Source organism: Phascolarctos cinereus, unplaced genomic scaffold (genome assembly GCF_003287225.1).
Source record: "Phascolarctos cinereus isolate Bilbo 61053 unplaced genomic scaffold, phaCin_HiC Scaffold_2;HRSCAF=192, whole genome shotgun sequence".
Lineage (NCBI taxonomy): Eukaryota > Metazoa > Chordata > Mammalia > Diprotodontia > Phascolarctidae > Phascolarctos > Phascolarctos cinereus.
In genome coordinates, this window is record NW_027555625.1 from 62,793,452 (window position 1) to 62,812,267 (window position 18,816).

The 18,816-nt window shown below is 45.0% G+C and overlaps 1 protein-coding gene, 1 long non-coding RNA gene and 1 pseudogene across 9 annotated transcripts in view; 1 reads left to right on the top strand and 2 right to left on the bottom strand.

Moving 5' to 3' along the window:
• LOC110210440 (pyrethroid hydrolase Ces2e-like) overlaps positions 1-5,201 on the bottom strand; it is a 38,864-nt gene extending 33,663 nt beyond the window's left edge. Inside the window, exon 1 of one of the 3 annotated variants that reach the window (XM_020989418.2) lies at positions 4,033-5,201. In XM_020989418.2, coding sequence (XP_020845077.1) covers positions 4,033-4,066 — 34 coding nt within the window. In that variant the 5' untranslated portion in view covers positions 4,067-5,201. Of the gene's footprint in view, positions 1-90; positions 313-4,032 lie in introns of those variants that run through there. The other 2 variants (XM_078149441.1, XM_020989420.2) reach the window with 2 other exon arrangements.
• A 157-nt stretch (positions 5,202-5,358) lies between these two features.
• LOC144455779 (uncharacterized) overlaps positions 5,359-18,816 on the top strand; it is a 140,568-nt gene continuing 127,110 nt past the window's right edge. For 3 of the 5 annotated variants that reach the window (XR_013484535.1, XR_013484532.1, XR_013484534.1), the window contains exons 1-2: positions 5,361-5,449; positions 15,852-16,011. This is a non-coding gene — a long non-coding RNA (uncharacterized LOC144455779). Of the gene's footprint in view, positions 5,450-9,132; positions 14,853-15,851; positions 16,012-18,816 lie in introns of all 5 variants that reach the window. The other 2 variants (XR_013484536.1, XR_013484533.1) reach the window with 2 other exon arrangements.
• The window catches only part of LOC110210443 (pyrethroid hydrolase Ces2e-like), a 29,553-nt pseudogene continuing 24,130 nt past the window's right edge, over positions 13,394-18,816 (bottom strand). The window contains exons 10-13 of the transcript XR_013484531.1: positions 18,027-18,173; positions 16,769-16,891; positions 14,470-14,548; positions 13,394-13,577 (exon numbers count right to left, since the gene is read on the bottom strand). The product of XR_013484531.1 is annotated as a pyrethroid hydrolase Ces2e-like (transcript). The remainder of the gene's footprint in view (positions 13,578-14,469; positions 14,549-16,768; positions 16,892-18,026; positions 18,174-18,816) is intronic.

Consider the following 18,816-nt stretch of genomic DNA (forward strand, 5'->3'; position numbering starts at 1 on the left):
CCCGTATCTCCAATGGGAAAATCAAAGGATTCCTCCCACGTGCCCCCATAATCATTCCCTGCTCTGGGTCAGCCTGGAACAACTGCTCACCTGGGGCTTGAATCAGGAGGCCCAGGACCCCCAAAGTCAGGACCTTGGGCAGCAGTGAAGTCTTCCACATATTTTCCTCTGCACAGCCTTCTGGTTATGCCTAATCAGATCCCAGCATGGCCTTTCATAGAAAAAGAACTGGATCAAAGGGCACTCCAGGGGAACTGGGGCTAAGGGTTACTTAATGGACTTCCTCCTCAGACCTAGTCTTAGGTGTATTTGAAAAAAATTAGATTGAATCTCTAAAGGCTAAAGACAGGTCTGAAAGCCCACCCATCTAGCAGGGAAATGCTGGTAAATGTGTAATAATAAGCTCCCTGGGAAACAAAAACAAACAAACCCATCCATGAAGCACTCTTAAATTTATTCTGTATTAGTAATTTTTTCCAACACTTTAAGTCTAGACAATCAACAGAATGATAAATCAACCCCGAATTGTAGCATTTTCTGATTTCAGAGGGGCACATTTGAAAATGGATTCCCAAGAGCCAGAGTGAGCTGCCCCCACCACTTCACCTGAAGTTTCCAGGGTCAAAATTTGAATTACACAACCTCACCACCCTCCCTCTCAGTTTCTGGAGACATCTATGACCTTTCCCACTTGAAGCTAGTCAGTGGTTTTTGTGTTGTATCTGACCCTTCGTGACCCCATCTGGAGTTTTCTTGGCAAAGATACCAGAGCGGTTTGCCAGTCCAGATGCCTATGGTGGTTATCTGCTCTATCTCTTGGCACCCACACCACTCTTCCTCTTTCCTCAAGCAGATCAATACCTGGCTCACAGACTTCCTCTATCCCAACCCCTGCCCTTACACTGGAAGACTTGGACTCACATGTTACCGTTCGAGCCTCCCAGCTAATCCAACTTTACATCTATTACAGTCACTCTACCTCTGCCACACAGGTCATATCCATGATTGCAGCTAGATTGCACAATGGATGGAAGACTAGGCCTGGAGTCAAGAAGACCTGGGTTCAAATCTGGCCTCAGACACCTACAAGCTGTGTGATTCTGGGCAGGTCACTTAACCTTTGCCTGCCTTAGTTTTCTCATCTGTAAAATGAGGATAATATTAGTGCCTACCTTCCAGGGTTATTGTGAGGAACATGAGATATATGTTGCAAATCCTAAAGCACTCTATAATGCTAGCTGTTATTACTGATCTCAGCATCACCCATGTTCAACCTCCATGACCTAGAACTCTGAAATTCAGCTTTCTAGAACATTATCTCTTACCCTCCCCTCCCCCCTTCCCCCACTCCACCTCACTTCTCTTAAAACTCTTCTTCTGGTGACCTCCATTCATGCCACATCACCCTATTTTCCTAGTTCAACACCTTGGTCAGGCTTCCTTTTCCTCCCTTCTCAATCATGATCCCATTGATGACTGTTCTCTGCCTGTGAATCCTTTGGTTTCTCATCTGAGGGACTTCCTGCCATTGTATGGGAACCAATGGTCAGTCCATTGGTTATCTCTGGTATAAACACATACATACATGCATGCACATATATATATACTCATACATGTGTATATGTATCTATATATATTCATATGTATATATACATACACATATACATATACATTTTATACACACACACACACACACACACACACACACACACACATATATATGTTTAAGGATATATATTTCCCCAATTGAATTTTAAATCAATTTTAAAATATTTCTTTGAGGTTTTGAGTTTCAAATTCTATCATTCCTCCTCTCCCCTCCCTGAAATGGTAAGCAATCCAATATAGCTTATGGATGAAAAAACTGAGGCACCCAGAGGTTAAGTGACTTGCCCAGGGTCACATAGCTAGTAAGTGTTTGAGGCAGCATTTGAACACACAGTGCTTAGCTCTAGGAATACAAATACCAGCACAAAGACACCCCGTGCCATCTGGGAGCTTACATTCTGATAGAGGGAAACAACACATAAAAGATGGGGGGCGGTGGAGGCGGGGAGAGAGGAAGGCACCTTTCAGCACAGTAAAGAATGTAGTATGGAGAGGAATGAAGGCATGATTGGCTAGGGCCTGCTCCTTAAATGGGAGGTCTGAAGGATTCCTACAAGGCAAAACCCGGCGCCTCACCAGGCCACCCATTCTACTTCTGAGCAGTTCTAATCCCTAGCACATCTTTCTGGGCATCAAGCCTAATACTGTCCCCCAAATCTTGCTGGTCCTGCCCTTTGGGAACCAAACAGACCAAGTCTAATCCCTCCTTTCCATTATGGTCTTTCAAGTGTTTAGACCGAGGGTGGTTCTACCATCATCAAATCAATGTCATCCAAATCCTTAATGGGTATGAGGCAAGATCTCCACGGACATCATTCTGCACTAGGCCCTGCATGACCACATCTCAGGGACATTGTAGGGCAGACCTGCACAACCTGGCAGTAGGTAGGGGCCAAAATTAAAATAGGCTGAAGTTCTTCGGGCTGTAGATAGGTTTTTAGCAGCTCCCCTTCCGAATAAAGGTACAATGATAGTGGGTTGCCACGGGTCACTTGGCAAACAGGAGTGAGTGCACAGTGGCAACTTACCCCCCAAGTAACATGAGAGGCAAAACAGTGACTAGTGGAAGGCAGGTTAAGTGGAGCGTGGACAAATCACTGGCTACATCTTTACTGTCTTCATATCCTCTACATTTTTCACAGGCCATCTGAAATCTGTATGTTGTGCAGGCCTGCTGTAGAGGATGGTTCTTGTCCAGGTAAAAGTGGGTCTGTGGGAGTGGAGCCAAGATGGCGGAGTAAAAGCAGTGACTTGCTTGAGCTCTCCCCCAAACCCCTCCAAATACCTGTAAAAAATGGCGCTAAACAAATTCTAGAGCAGCAGAACACACAAAAGACAGAGTGAAACAAATTTCCAGCCAAAGACAACTTGGATGCTGGGCTGGGCCATGCAGGCAAAGACCAGGCCTCAGCGAACCTGGAGCAGTCCTCAAGGGATTGAATCAAGGGGAGCTGTAGTGGTTTCCAGAATTCTCAACCCAGAAACACCAAAGACAATCTACAAGGTCAGTAGGAAAGGTCTGTCCCACAGTGACAGAGGAGCTTGGTCTGGCCCCAGTCCCAGCACAGCCCCAGAGTGGTGGCTGCTTCTGGAGCTTTGGGCCCACAGAAGGAGGGGGAATCCAGTGGCTTATCTCTTGCTTTGCCCGTGCATAAAAGGTGATTGATGTTAATTGATGAAAATGATACTGCAGAGACAATCCTTGGTTAGGAGGAGGAGATATTAACTGGAACTGGGTCAAATGATGCTGGAGAGAACACAGCAGAACAGGAACTAGAGTCAATAACCTTAAGAGAATCAACCACAACCCTTTGTGGATATCACCTAGAGCTGTAAGGGGGAGACCTATCTGAAACACAATGGAAAACTTGCCAGTGTTACTTTGGATAAGGACACCCTACCGCCCCTGTGTTTTATGGGATACCTAAATGAAAGAATGCTCCAAATCACTAAGAGAAACGCAAACCAAACAGACCCTCAGGTTTCACTTCACAGCCAGAAAACTCACAGAGATGACAAAACATGAGAATAGTCACTGCTGACGTAGTTATGTAAAGACAGACACATTAATGCATGGTTGATGGAGCTACGAATTAGGCCAACAATTCTGGGAAATGGTTTGGAATTAATAGGAATGATGGGGTGCTTGGGTGCTTGTGTTTGGGTGCTTGTGCTTGTACTTGGACCCCAATGTCACCATCAGATCCCTTCCCAATAAAGGGGCAGGACAGGAGGAGAGGATAAGGAAGGAGTGGTCAAACAACAGATCCCCAAACTGGCAGGGCAAGGGAAATGTCTCACGACAACCCCTTGCTTTGCCTTCAATGCCCATCACCCTGTGGCTAGAGGGACGGGTGGGGCCAGAATGCTGTAACAACACAGAATAAGTGGCTCCTGTATCAATGAGAAAATTGATAGGCTTACCTGCCACATCAAAGGACACCCAGAGGTCGGCCATTGAGATGGAGAAGGTGAGAGCAAAGCCAGGCCCTGGGTCCAGTCATTCCAAGTCCAGAGAGGACTGGAGGGCAGGACACTGGGAGAAGGCTGCCCTCGAGAGTGGGCACGGTCCCGGAGGCTTCCTCAGAGGAGAAGTCCTAGAAGGGCACAGGACCAACAACCCATCTTACGGCATCGGAAATGGGTTTCCCCATTACTCAAGATGCCAGGAGCACTACTGGAGTTGCCGGCTATGGCAGCAGCCATAAGCTGAGCCTGGAGCTGAGCTTGCTTTTTACTTCTAGCCCTAGCTTTACGGTCTTTTTCCTCTGCCAAAATTGGGTCTCTGTTGTTAAAGGCTCCAATAGTTGGGTCTGAGGTGTTCGGGGTCCCATTGCCAGTTTCCTAAGTTTCCCCTGAATGTGTGGGGCAGACTGACTAATAAAATACATAACAAAGATAGCTGCTCCCTCAGAGAATTAGAGTCCAGGTTAGTGAATCGTGTTAAGGATTCTACTAACCGGCCCAGGAAAAGAGCTGGGTTCTCATCAGCTCCCTGGGTTACTTCCCTGATTTTGTCTTAATTTACTTGCTTTTTAAAGCCCTTTTTCATCCCCTCAACCAGGTTGTCCCTGTCTGCATCCCTTTGATAATTCCACACAGGATCTGCAATTGGGACGGATGTAGCCCCCACACAGTATCTGGCAGGTGAGGATATAACATCCCCCCCAAACTTCTGGGCTAGATACCACATCCTCTTCTTCTCCTCAGTTGTACAGCAGGTGGAGAGAATAATATGAATATCTCCCCAAGATAATCCAAATTGGAGAGAGATGGCTCTGAAACCCTCTATAAACTTAGCAGGATTTTCAGAGTAACAGCCAAGTTTTTCCTTAACCTGGAAAAGATCAGTCATAGTAAAAGGGTCCTGCACCCTAATCATTCCCCCATTGAATCAGCTACTTCCCATAAAGCAAATAGTTGGGAGGGAACCAACGAATCAGGGTCTTGGGGCGGAGGGAGATAGGAAGTTCCGCCCCTAGTAAGAGAAGGGCTGAGGAGTGAGGGATGCTGGGAAACCGAGTCCGGCTGCTGAGTAGAGGAGACCAATGAGCAGGCGGATCCGGTAGGCGCGAGGGCTATTGGGAAATGGAGTCCGGAGGTGCTGCTGGCGGCGAACGCCCCGAAAGTGGAAGTTTAGGCGACCAATGGGCCGGCAGAGCCGGTGAGTAAGGGGGCGGATCTTCCTGCAGCAGTTTGCTGGCTTCCTGGTGAGGACCATCTTCTGCCGAGCGAGGAGGGGAAGGGGCGGAAGGATTAGCAGGAGAACTAGGGGTTGTGTCGATGATGCTCTGGAGCCAGAGCTCGGGGCCTGAAAGAAGGGGATCATGAAGGACATCAGGTTGGTCTTTATTCCCCTTTTCTGGAGTAAATTTAACTAGAAGCATCCTACATTGTTCCCGCAAGTCTCAATTCTGGGAAAGAATCACAAAAGTCCGGACGTGCGGGATTTCTGTGAATTTCCCTTACCGGCAGCTAAACAGATCTAGCTGCAGAATGGAGTTATAGTTTAAAGTGCCACCGACGGGCCAGATTGTACTGAGGCCAAGCAGTGTTGCAAAAGAACACAAGGCTTTTTTTTTCCTTAAGGTCTTGAAGACCAAGCCTTTTCTTTCTTTCTTTCTTTCTTTCTTTCTTTCTTTCTTTCTTTCTTTCTTTCTTTCTTTCTTTCTTTCTTTTCTTTCTTTCTTTCTTTCTTTCTTTCTTTCTTTTTCTTTCTCTCTCTTTTTCTTTCTTTCATTAATTTATTTTACTTTATCAACAATCACTTCCATAAGCTTTTGAGTTTAACATTTTTCTTCCCCTCTCTTCCTACCTCCCTCCCCAAGATGGCGCACGGTCTGATATAGGCTCTACATATGCATTCCTATTAAACATATTTTCACATTAGTGATGTTGTAAGTAAGAATTAGAACCAATAGGAGGAACCACGAGAAAGAGGAAACAAAACGCAACAGAAGAAAAAAAAATAGCAAATAGTATGCTTCGATCAGCATTCAAACTCCATAGTTCTTTGTTTGGATGTGGATAGCATTTTCCATCACGGGTGAAGACCAAGCTTTTTCCAGTTGTTTAAAAGACATCCTAGGGGCGAATCTCAAGGTACAGAGGGAGATTGGCCCATCCTCTTTGCCTCTAAGCCTATAGAAAAGGGTAGTCTACTTGCCTCTACCAGCTTCCTGGAGAGGGATAAAAAAAACGACACAGAAGTTCCCAAATAAGGTGTCCCCTGTCAAGAGGGAATTCCGCTAGAGCCTGCTACAGGCTGGACCCAAAGGCCCTGCAAACCTTCCTAGGTGCCTGAGGGGTGACCCAACTACAGGGCGAGGGGAGGGGGAGGCTTACCTTGGCTCGGAGAAGGCTTGAGCTTTCAGACAAGCCGTTGAGCGCCAAAGAAATGTTGAGGTCTGAGAGCTTGAGACCCCTCAAAGAGGGAAGTACAGGACAAGGTTGTCTGGAATGAATTCACAAACTCAAGCAATCTTTTAAGTCAACTTGGCAGAAAGTTTATTGTTACGCTTTACAGCAGGCAAAGATTCTTAAGGAACCCTGCAGTCTTAGAGGGGTACAGTTAAAGTTTATATAGGACAAAATATAATAAAACATATGCCAAATATGCTAAGTGATTCAGGGCGGGATTAGGGAGTGGTTAAGGAGTGGTTAGTTCTTAAAGGAACATGCACTTTTTGCATCTACTGCCCAGGGGTTTTACCCAGAGTTCACTGGGAAAAGCCCACAAGGGGTGGGGGAACCATACCGAGGTATGGTTTTAGGCCTGCTATGTCACTAAGTTAACTAGCAATCAGGAGTAACTGAGAGTTGTCCAGTCTGCCACCAGCCAATTTCTTGTTTGACAAGATAGATGTAGGGAGTGTCCATATGTCTTAGGTCTAGAATGCAGATAATGAGGAGTCCAGAATGCAGATAATGAGGCAGAGTGGTAGTAAAGATAGTCTAGTGGGTAAGAATATCTTTATGACCCAGTGCAAAGCCAGTTCAGACTAATAATTCCTTCAGGTGCTGTTTGTTACTGCACTGGGGAGAGGGATAAGGGTCTTGCTGGGGCCCACTCTTGAGTAATTGCTAGGCACAGTGTTCTTGGGCTGGGGAGAAATTGTCAAAGACAGTGTTTATGAGACTAGGGTGAAATTGGGGTCCAAATACAAGCACAAACACCCCATCAGTAATATTAGCTAATAAGAGCTAGCATCTGTTTAATGATTTAAGGTTCACAAAGTGCTTTACAAATATTATCTCGTTTGATCCTCACAAGAACCCTGCAAGGTAGGTGCTATTATTATGCCCACTTGACAATGAGTAAACTGAGGCAAATAGAAGTTAAGCCGCTTGTGCATGGTCACACAGCTAATAAATGTCTGGAGGCTTGATTTGAATTCAGTACTTCCTGACTCTAGGTCTAGTGTTCTATCCACTGCACTACCGAGTTGCTTAATTATACAAAGAAAATGACTTAAAAGTCCATACATTTTGAACAAAAGGTCAAAGCTGTAGTAGGAGGCTGAAGGTTAGTAGGGAGTCAGGAAGTAGCTGTAGTACTGTGGTTGGACTTCAGAATGGTTAGAGAGCTGAGTACAGACTGAGCTGTTTGTCTGTAGTTAGAGAGTGACTGATGATAGGTGAAGAACAGTCCTGGGAGGGGAATCATGCATTCAGTATGAGAGGATTCAATAAATAACGATGATAGCTTGCATTTACATAGCGCTTTGAGGTTTGCAGGGCACTTTACAAACATGATCTCATTTGAGCCTCACACCAATGTTGGGAGCTACAAGGTATTATTATTATTATTCTTAGTATTTTATTTTTATACGGTATTATTATTCACTCCATTTTACAGTTGAGGAAATTAGGGCAGACAGAGGTTACATGCCTTTCCCAGGGTCACACAGCTACTGGCTGAGGACCAGATATTACTTCAGGTCTTCCTGACTCCAAGCCCAGCACTTTATATGCTGCTCCAATAGCTCCCTTTTTATTAGCGTACCAGGGAGAGTTGGAAGGAACAGTGCTGCTTCTGGTTGTCTGCAGTAGCATAGAGAGCTGAGATTAATTCAGCCTGATCACTGAAAGCCCTCCAGGATCCAGCTGTCCTAGGTTTTGTTCCAGCCCAGCTGCCTGATAGAATTTCCTGTTATAGGACTCTTTCTCCTGCCTGGGAGATTATGACAGGTGTTTCTCCATGTTGGGAAGGCCTTCCATTCTCGACAGAGACTTTAACTTTTTGAAAGTACAACTCAAGTTCCACCTTGTACCTAGTATTGTCCTTCTGCCCTTACCTGTTGGTGCTGTGTCTCTCTGTCTCTGACTCTGTCTCTGTGCCTCTTTTTTGTGTCTCCCTTCCCTCCCCTCCCCTCCCCTTCCTTCCCCCTCCCCTCCCTTCCCTCCCTCTCCCCTCTCTTCCCTTCCCTCCCCTCCCCTCCCCTGCCCTGCCCTGCCCTGCCCTGCCCTTTTGGAGAATTCACACACAACAACTGTTCACGTGGTGGTCAGAGAAAGTGATATAAGGACAGTCTCAAGGTCTCATTGAAGACCTTTGGAATTGATTATGTGACATGGGAGACATTGGCACAGGATTGCCCAGCATGGCGTGCCCTCATTAGAGAAGGTGCTGTGCTCTATGAGCAAAGCAGAATTGAAGTAACTCAAAAGAAACCCGAGATGCACAAATGTAGGAAATCCACCCCAAACGTTCACATGGACTATTTGTACCCCACCTCTGGTAGAGCATTCCAAGCTCATATTGGTCTGATAAGCCATAGTCAGACACACTGTAACATGACTCTAACATAGTGATGTCATTTTGGTCCTCTTCAAGAATGTAGACAATCACATTTACATGTACATGTGCACACACACGCAAACACACCCTCGCTTAGTCACTGTTTGGGCCCTGATGGCTCAGAGTGAATTTAAATAGCCACTGTCTCTATTTTGGCTAGAAACCCTCCTGAGGGTTTTTCCCTCACAGACTGATTTTTTTTCTTTTCTTTTTTTTTTTTAAAGGCAATTGGGGTTAAGTGACTTCCCAAGGTCACACAGCTAGTAAGTGTCAAGCATCTGAGGCCAGATTTGAACTTAGGTCCTCCTGACTTCAAGGCCGGTGCTGTATCCACTGCCCCTATCCACCTAGCTGCCCTGTGACTGACTTTTTCCTTTAAGAGTAGGTAAAAGAGGCCATTCTTTACCTCATTTCTTACCTAGCTTTAATCACTGAATGGGAGTTGCCTCAGCCAAACTGAGGCCTGGGAAAGACCTTGGCTTAAAGAGGCCAAGGTCTCCCTCTTCATCTGGGGACGTATCCAGTCATCCTGATTTATATCTTGCCACTGGACTCAGCTGGATCCAGAGGAGAAAGTGAAGGCTGGTGATTTTGCACAGTCCTCTATCACTTAAATCCAATTCACTTGCACATCTCGGGACCACCTTCCTGATGTCATGGTCCTCTTTGAGAACGAAGGACAAAAAACAACAACAGAACCGGATTCTTGTTTGGGTACGGGTTGGACCCGTGGTCTCTGTGGTCCCTTCCAATTCTGCAATTCTATTGCCCTGCCAGTCTTCACCCAGTAGAGAGAAGAAGCTGCCAGTGAGGTCCTGAGCAATCAAATGATGTCGCTCTCAGAACCTTCCCTCCTGGGTTGTTTGCTTTCCATTGACGTCGTGCCAAGGATCGTCCCAAGGGCAGTGGAAACCGTTTAAACAGATGTCCCAGGAGCTGGGACTGGATGCCCTTAAATGAATCCAGCTCAACCAGCTGCCTCCAAGCTGGAATGCAGCAGAACTCCATCTAGATGGAAAAAGAAGAGGGAACCTTCTAAGAGATGTCAAGTTCTAAGGTGCAGTGGATGAATGGAACACTGGACTGGAACACTTGGAATCAGGAAGACCTGAGTTCAAATCCTGACTCAGACACTTGGTTGGTCAGTCGTTGTCCTTTGTTCTCCAAGAGGATGAAAATGACATCACTGTGTTGGAGTCTGTGGCTGAGCAGGCCAAGATGAGCTCAGAAGGCTCCACCACAGGTCAGACACAAAGAGTCCATGTGGACGTTTGGAGTGGAGATTTGCGTATTTCAAGTTCCTTTTGAACTATCGCAGTTGTGCTTCAGTCACAGAGCACGGGGTCTTCTTTGATGCGGGCATGCCGTGCTTGGCAGTCCTTTGCCAGTTTCTTTCCTGTTGTGCAGCCAACTCCAGAGTTCTTCAGAGAGACCCTGAGAATGTCTTTCTAGCACTTTTTCTGACTTTCATGTGAGCACCTGCCTTGCAAGAGTCCTCTGTAAAATAGTCTTTTAGGCAAACGTACATTTGGCATTCGAACAATGTAGGCAGCTAGCTGTATGACCCTAAGCATGTCACTTACCCTCTGTCTACCTCAGTTTCTTCATTTCTAAAATGGGGACAATAATAGCAGCTCCCTCCCAGGGTTAGTGTGATGATCAAATGAGATAATAGTTGTAAAGCACATCGTATTGTGGTTGGCACATGGGAGGCACATTATAAATTTTAGCTGTTATTATTAACTATAGTTAATAAACATCCATCTAAACAGGATACAAAACACAGAGCCTTCTTCACAGATAAACATTGCTAGTCTTTCTATTTTCCCAGCAAACTACGAGATTCTTGTAATGATGATGTTGCTTGAGTCTGAAGAGAGTGAAGCTTGATTCAGATGATGTGTTCAAGAGTCAAGGATTGATAGAGCACTGACCCTGACATCAGGAAGACCTGAGTTCAAATCTGACCTCAGACCAAGCCCTTAATACTTACTAGCTGTGTGACCCTGGGCAAGTCACTTAACTCCAGTTCCTTAAAAAACAAGAATGAAAGACTTTTGGGCAGCTAGGTGGTGCAGTGGATAGAGCACTGGCCATGGAGTCAGGAGGACCTGAGTTCAAATCCGGCCTCAGACACATAACATTCACTAGCTGTGTGACTCTGGGCAAGTCACTTAACCCCAATTGCCTCACTTAAAAAAAAATTGAAGGACTTGGAACCTAAAGACCTGAGATGGAGCCCCCACACAACCTCATCTTAGCTGTGTGACTTGGGGTGGAGCACACATTCTGGGCCCATGAGTCCTTCGCGGTACAATGAGTGGGTTGGAACAGACATTCTTTTCTTTTTAAGCAAATGAGTTAAGTGACTTGCCCAGGGTCACACAACTAGTAAGTGTCTGAGGCTGGATTTCAACTCAGGTCCTTGGACTCCAGAGCCAATTCTGTATTCACCGTGTCACCTAGCTGCCCCTTCGTCAGATATTCTTTAAGTTCTTGTCTAGGTTGGATGCTCTCTGGTGCTCACAGTAACTCTGGGAGGTTGGTGATGTCATCTTTATTATTCTCACTGAGTTCATAAGGAAAAAGACATTCCAACATGACATAGCTGGTGGGTGACAAGTCAGGTATTTCCAAAGGGCCCACCAGGTACCAGGCACTCAAGCCCTGGGGATGCAAAGAGAGGTAAAAAACTGTCCTCAGGGAGCTCACAATCTAATGAAGAGAGACAAGCTGCAAACACCTAAGGATAAACATCATAATCACAAGACAAACATGGGGATGATCAATACCAAGAAGGCACTGGCATTAAGGGGTACTTAGCAAAGGCTTCTGGCACAAGGTGAGATTTTAGCTGAGCCTTGAAGGAAGCCAGGAGGGGCAGATGAGGAGCAAGAGGGTTCCAGGCATGGGGGCAGCCAGAGAGAGTGCCCAGAGCCCAGAGATGGAGGGTCTTGAGGCCGGTATTACTGGACCAAAGAGTAGGTGAGAGGCAGCAAAGTGCCGGAAAAGGTGGGGAGGGTTCAAATTCTGAAGGTCTTTAAACGCCAGACAAAGGGTTTAATATTTGGTCCTAGAAGTAAAGGGAATCACTAGAGTTTATCACATAAGGGGTGACGTGGTCAGATTTGAGTCAAAGATGAGCTGGAGTGGGAAGAAAACTGAGGCAAGAGAAGCTAGTGCATAGTCTCTTTTAAGGTCCAGATGTGAGGTGGCCTGGCTACCTACCTGTCCTCACACTCTTTATCATCTGTATCCTGCCTTCATTGTCTGAACTCTATATCAGCTATGCCTCATTTTCTTAATCAGACACTTCTTACTGACAAAAAGGTTTTAACAGCTAAATATTTGATTTTTCTTAATGAAAAGAATGCTTTACTTCCATGTATGCCTGTATCCCGGGGACATGCTACAGCCAACGTGTACCAGAGCTGGTTGTTAAATTTTCAGCATGAGCATTTACACCTCAGAATTGGCATCCACTACAGATTAGGGTTTGGGTCATTGTTTTGTTGATTTCCAACCTTAAGAAAATGATGGAGATAATGTGAATAATATAACTTAAAAGTATGCCTTGTGGGCTTTTCAGGGAGCTGATTGTTAAACATTGACCAGCACACCCCTGCACTATCCTGATATTTTGTTATTGTGAAATATCTTATTAGCATAATCAGTCAGGGTAGAGGAAGCATTTCTTTTGACTTTGCAGTTTTTTTCCTGTATAAAAGAAACCCCATAGAAGAAACATATTGAATGTGGGCTTGTCATTTGCAAATAAGGAATCAACTTGACTAGCAGTATTATCATGAAGTTTTGTTTTCAGGACCCTCAGTGTATCACATTATCTCTTTATAGAAATGTTGTCTAGAAAATGCTAGGTAACTGATGAAGCAGGACAGAGACATCCAATAGACCAATGTAGTAAGAAGAGGCTCAGATTTGGAGTCAGAGGACCTGGCTGCTTAATGGCTGCATCACCTGGGACAAGTCCTTTCCCTTCTCTGGGCCTCAGTGTTCATTCTTGTTCAATGATTTCTAATAGCCCTTCCAGCTCTAAATCAATCACTCAATGAATCAACAAGCATTAAATCTTTCCCTGTCAAGTGCCCTAGAGATACAATGACAGACAATAAAACCATCTCCACTATAATTCAATGAAATGAACTTGGGATTTTTTCCTCTAGACACAGGGTGGACTGACTGGTCTCATCAGATTCCTACTGTCTCAGAATTGGAAGGACCTTTTCAAATGAGATGATACTTGTAAAAGGGTTTCCATAGAACAGTGGCTGGCATATAGTAGTCACAATATTAATGATTTTTTTCTTCTATCATTTAAATTCCTCTCCCATAGCAGTAATGAGTGGGACTCAGAGTATTTCACTCAAAACTGCAGTATCCTTTAGCTGAGACCAAGAACTACTCAAAAGAAGTGATTGGGTGTCCTTGGTCTGCAACAATTGCAAAAATGGTTGTGCTTAGAGATCACAACTCCACCCGGGCATTTTCTGGCTGTGATTGCTTCATCTTTTCAGGCACAGTCTTCATCCAGAACTCCCACTTATCCTTCCTCAGGCTCTCTCCCACAGATAACTGCAAATTCAGCTGCAGGTACTCTTCCTTCTGGTCATAGACTGGCCAGTGAAAAAGGTCTGCACCATTTGGGTCTCTGGGAAGAAAAACCAAACATTTTTAACTGAAAGTGACCACTCCATTGGCAAGTATAGCAAGGCACCATCAGCTCAGCCTGAGAGCCAAGGAAGGGGCCCCAAGGAGGGTGGAGGCTGACAGTGGTAGCACCCACAGAGAGCTTGTTCGCCCAACCTTAAGCAGTTTGGTCTTCACATTTCGTGTTGCACCTTTCTCATGCACCTGAGGTAGAAGGTCCAAAGAGTGAAAGAACTCACGTATGGAATAAGTAACCAAGTCTGGATTTGAACTCATATCACTGAACTCCATTTCATTGGAGCAGCTAGTTGGTGGAGTCAGGAAGACCTGAGTTCAAATCTAGCCTCAGATGCTTACTAGCTATGTGACCCAGGGCAAATCATTTAACCCTGTTTGTCTCTTTCCTCATGTGCAGAAGAATGAGGAAAGGAGAAGGAAATAGCAAACTGGGGTGGTTTGCTAGTGAATACCACTCCAGTATCTCTGCCAAAAAAACTCCAGATGGGGTCACCAAGAATCAAACACAACCACCTTGGACTCCACATCAAAGGCTCTTGCCACTGCCACCTGTCCTAATGTTTCCCAAGGGGGAAGAGAAGTCACTGAGACTCAAGGGTGGTGGTGTGGGCCAGGAGAGGTGCTGATCTTTCTTGTATTCCTTTCAAGATGCCAATGTGTAGGGTGAGCCTGCCAGAGTAATGCCTCCCCAAACCCTGGCCATGAACTAGGGCACAGGCTATGCTTGTTCACCAGATCTTAACTTGAATTAAGTTTTTTTTTCTCAACAAATTTCAATCAGGGAACTTCTGTTTAAGTGAGAAACTTTCACGTGCCTAGGAACAGGCACTACTCTTCAGGCAAACCATTAGGAAACCAAGAGACAGCTTTCTCACCCGTATCGGGCAAAGTTTGCCCAGTAGCTCATGATCCTGTGGCTCAGGAGCTTTTCCTCTTCTGTTGCCTCACCTAAATCTAGGACCAGAAAAAGAAAGATCTTGGTCAAGGTCAAAATGCAGACCCAAAGGCCTCCTTTCCTCCAGCCCCCAGCCCCAACCACCCAGTCAGTCCTGCTCTGGCCATTGAACTGATCTTCCTCCAACAGTTTCCATCATGTCACTCCCCTTCTAGAAGACGTCCCAGGGCTTCTGTTGGCCTCAACTGTCTGACTCCATAACTGAGTCTCTGCCCAAAAAACAACGAGGTTCAGCTGGACTGGAAATCAGGAGGACCAGAGTTCTAATCCAGGCTCAGATGTTGACTAGAAGAGTGACCCTGGGCAAGTCATTTAACCTCTTTCTGCCTTTGCTTCTTTGTTTGAAACATGGGGATAATAATAACACTTATGCTTCAAGGTTTTTGGTAGAGTAAAGAAAAAAAGAGAGATAATATTTACAGAGCACTTCACAAAACTTGTAAAAGTGTTCCATAAATGCTACCTATCATTATTATATTATACTTATGATATATTTATTTTAATAATGTATAGTATAATAATAAAGTATCATATATAAACTACATATTGTATTTTATTATATAATAGCATATTATATCATGTAACTATATAATGGCATGATTATTATAAATACCATTTATAATATAATAATAATTATTATTATTTCAAGCTACAACAGCATCACACAAGCTCTAATAACTGCAAAGTCTTTGCATATGGCCCCTTCCCCAGACAATGCCTGCCATTAAGGACCTCTGCCAGGATTAGTGCAGACAGGCTCTGCAGCAGCAGCTGGGTCATAAGATAATGAATTCATTGGCCATGCAAGTCATGAAACTGATAAATGGACAAACTGGCCTTCCAGTTCTGCCAGGACAGGAGCAAGAAAGTGAAAAATAGGGAGAAAAGACTTCCAAAAACACTGATTGGGGACCATCTACCACCATTAACTCCAAAGATTGTTAAATGTGAGATTTTTGCCCAACAATGTACAAATGGATGCACTGGTATAGAAAGTGAATCAAGAATAACTGGAGAAAAGGAGGGAGGGAGCAAAGGAGGGAAGAAGGCAGGGAGGGAAGGCTTTCATCACATTGGGCAGATCCTCTGTGCAGGATTTATGGAAGCACAAGGACAAGAATCACCCAGGATGACATGGTGTAACAGGGTCTACATCAGAGGAGAGGATGAGGGTATTGGTGAGGTCACTGGTCCATTGACATATGGAAATGTGCTTTTTGTGTTCGTGTCTCATCTTCCCTTCTGGGTAGTAAACTCCAAAAGTCAGACACTGTGTCTTATTTATTATTGTGTCTTCCCCAGAGATGAACAGAGGCTCTGCATGCTGGATGTGCTTAATCATGTAAACTGAATTGAACAGAATAGCTGACTCAATCTCCTGATTCAATTCACCTGGACAAGCAAACTGAATTGGGGGACTTCCAAGGCTGATACCTTAATCTCCAGTCACTCAGTCAGCCAGGTAACTATTAATTGCCTCCTCTATCCCTGGCACTGTGCCAAGGGTTGGAGATACAAATGCAAAAAATAATAAATAAAACCAAAACTCTTGTCAGGCAGCTGGGCCCCTCTTCATGTCTCCCAAGGGATCCTGGAAGGGCAGAAAGAACCCTGGATTTGGGCTCAGACCTGCTAATTCTGTGATATTAGATACGTCTCTTCCTCTCTCTGCACTTCTGTTTCCTCTTCTGTACAACAGACACAGTCCCTCCCTTCCACCCCACCCCGACCATCACAGGGTATTTGGGAAGATAAAATAGCAGCTCAATGATAGGTGCACTGAGTGCTGAACATGGAACCAAGAAACCATGAGTTCAGACCCTAACTCAGACCCTCAACTAGTTCTGTGACTTTTGGTTAGCCAAGAGTCACCTTGTTCAGCCTCTGTTTCTTCATCTATAAAATGGGGATAGCATCAGCACCTACTTCACAGGGCTGTTTTGAGACTATCAAATGAGAGTGGCAAATAACAAAGCTCTTTGTAAGCCTTCAAGCAGTATAGAAATGCTAGCTACTTTTACCTATTCTTATTATCATTATTAAATGAGCTGATATATAGGAAGGTGCTTTGGGGTAAGGTAAGGCATTAGTATATGTTTTGATGTCAGAGAGATTAAGGTAGATGATGGAGAAGGCAGGCTGGAGTTCCAGGGATTCTTCCCCTTCTACCCCCAACCCTGGCCCGCAGCTTCCCTCTCCATCCCATCTCCACTGCTTACAAGGCACTCCAAAGACAAAAAGCACCTCATCACCATGGTCCGCTTTCACAAAATCCGGCTTGATTCCTTTAAACCTGCTTGGTCGGCGCTGAAATTCATAAAGGTAGACTGGAGAGCTGGGACCTAGGCAAACAGAAGAAATGCCCACGGTTATTGACACGTTAAGCACAGGGCAGGGCCACATGCTGGGGCCCCTGGCCTGATTCCCTCCTGTGGGGTGGGGGGCGACGGTAACTGGCAATTAACAGGCAAGCTCCAAGAGGGCAGCCCCTTAACAAATCCTGTCCAAGAGTGATGCTGTGAGGCAGGACAAGGGCTGGGGTCTCGAGTAACAGGACCTGGGTGGGAATCCTGACCCTGCTATTTATCGACTACAAGACCTTGGGTGAATCCTTGTACTTCTTTTAGGCTGATTTTGCAGGTGTGCAGTGGAGATAGTAATCTCTGGCCTAACTACCCCATGGGAAGAGGGAAGAAGGAAATAAGCATTTGTTAGTCAGTTGTTTTTCAGTCATATTCAACTCTTCATGATGTCATTTGAGGCTTTCTTGGCAAAGATGCTGGAGTAGTTTGCCATTTCCTTCTCCAGCTCATTTTACCAATGAGGAAACTGAGTCAAAGAGTGTGAAGCAACTTACCCAAGGTCACACAGCTAGTAAGTGTTTTAGGCCAGATTTGAATTCAGGAAGAGAAGTCAGGAAGAGGCACCTAGCTGCCCTACGAATAAGCATTTATAGAGCACGTACTTTGTGCCAGACACCGTGCTAAGTGCTTTAGAATACAAGTACTATAACAATAAAACACTCTACCAGGGGTTCTTAAATTTATTTTTAGTTGAGCACTTTGATTACTCTATTTCAATCTAATTGGTTTTCTATCCTATGTATTTTATTTTATACATTTACAAACATTACTCTGTAAGGGATCTGTAACTTTCCCTGGACTTTCAAAGAGGTCCATAATGCTTATCCACAAAAAAGTTAAAAGCATCTGCTTAGGAATTGTGGGTTATTATTTATTATAATTATTTGTAGACAATGGTTACAGAGTTCCTCCTCCTCGCCTGTCTGGGGTTAGGTAGGGGTAGGAAGGAAGAAGAAGGAAGGTGAACAAGGGAGTTTAACCACTCTGGAGGTCATAATAGCAAAGGCAGAAGCAGGAGCCTTCTTCTGCCTGAGTGCGTGGGTGACATACACACATTGCCCCAGAGAGGAGACATTCTTACACTGGTTCTGGACAGGGTCAATGCCATACTCACTGTGTTGATATTTGGCACTTTGAGGGCAGGAATAACAAACATGAAATCCCCCAGCATATCCTGGAACTGAGCTCGATAACCTCCTGGCTCCTCAGTGTCTCTTAAATACTCTTCCATCATCAGATGCCCAATCTCAGGAGGAAGACCCTATAGGAGACCCAGGACAAGACAGAGAAACAGAAAAATGAAGAGAGCTGGCAATGGGTTGTTTGGGGATGTTTGTTGATGGATTGTAAGCAATAAGCAAGGGAGCTAGCTGACACAGTGGATAAACTCTGGCCCTAGAGTCAGGAGGACCCGCATTCAAATCTGACCTCTGACATGTATTAGCTATGTGACCCTGGGCAAGTCACTGAATCTTGTTTGCCTCAGATCTCTGTCTGTAAAATGAGCTGGAGAAGGAAATGGCAAACCCCTCTTGTATCTTTGCCAAGATAACCCCTGAAAGTGGTGACAAAGAGTCTGACATGACTCATCAACTAAACAACCCCAAGGAATAAGCCCACACAAGTTTGCCTGCTATTCCTTGGTCCTGGGTCTCATCAGATCCCTTTCCCACTTTCCCAGTAGGGCCTACTCTTTCAAGGTTAAATTTCTCAAGAAGATACTAGACAACTAGTTGTTGGGCTTGGTGTAGAAGGGGTGTAGGGCTCAAGGAAAGGAGAGAGCTACATAGGATCTCTAAGGTCCCTTCCCACTCAGTGACTATGAAAGAAGAAAGTCAGAAGGTGGAAGGCCCTTCATTGGCTCTCTCCTGGACTATTTCAATGGCCTCCTGATTGGTCCTGTG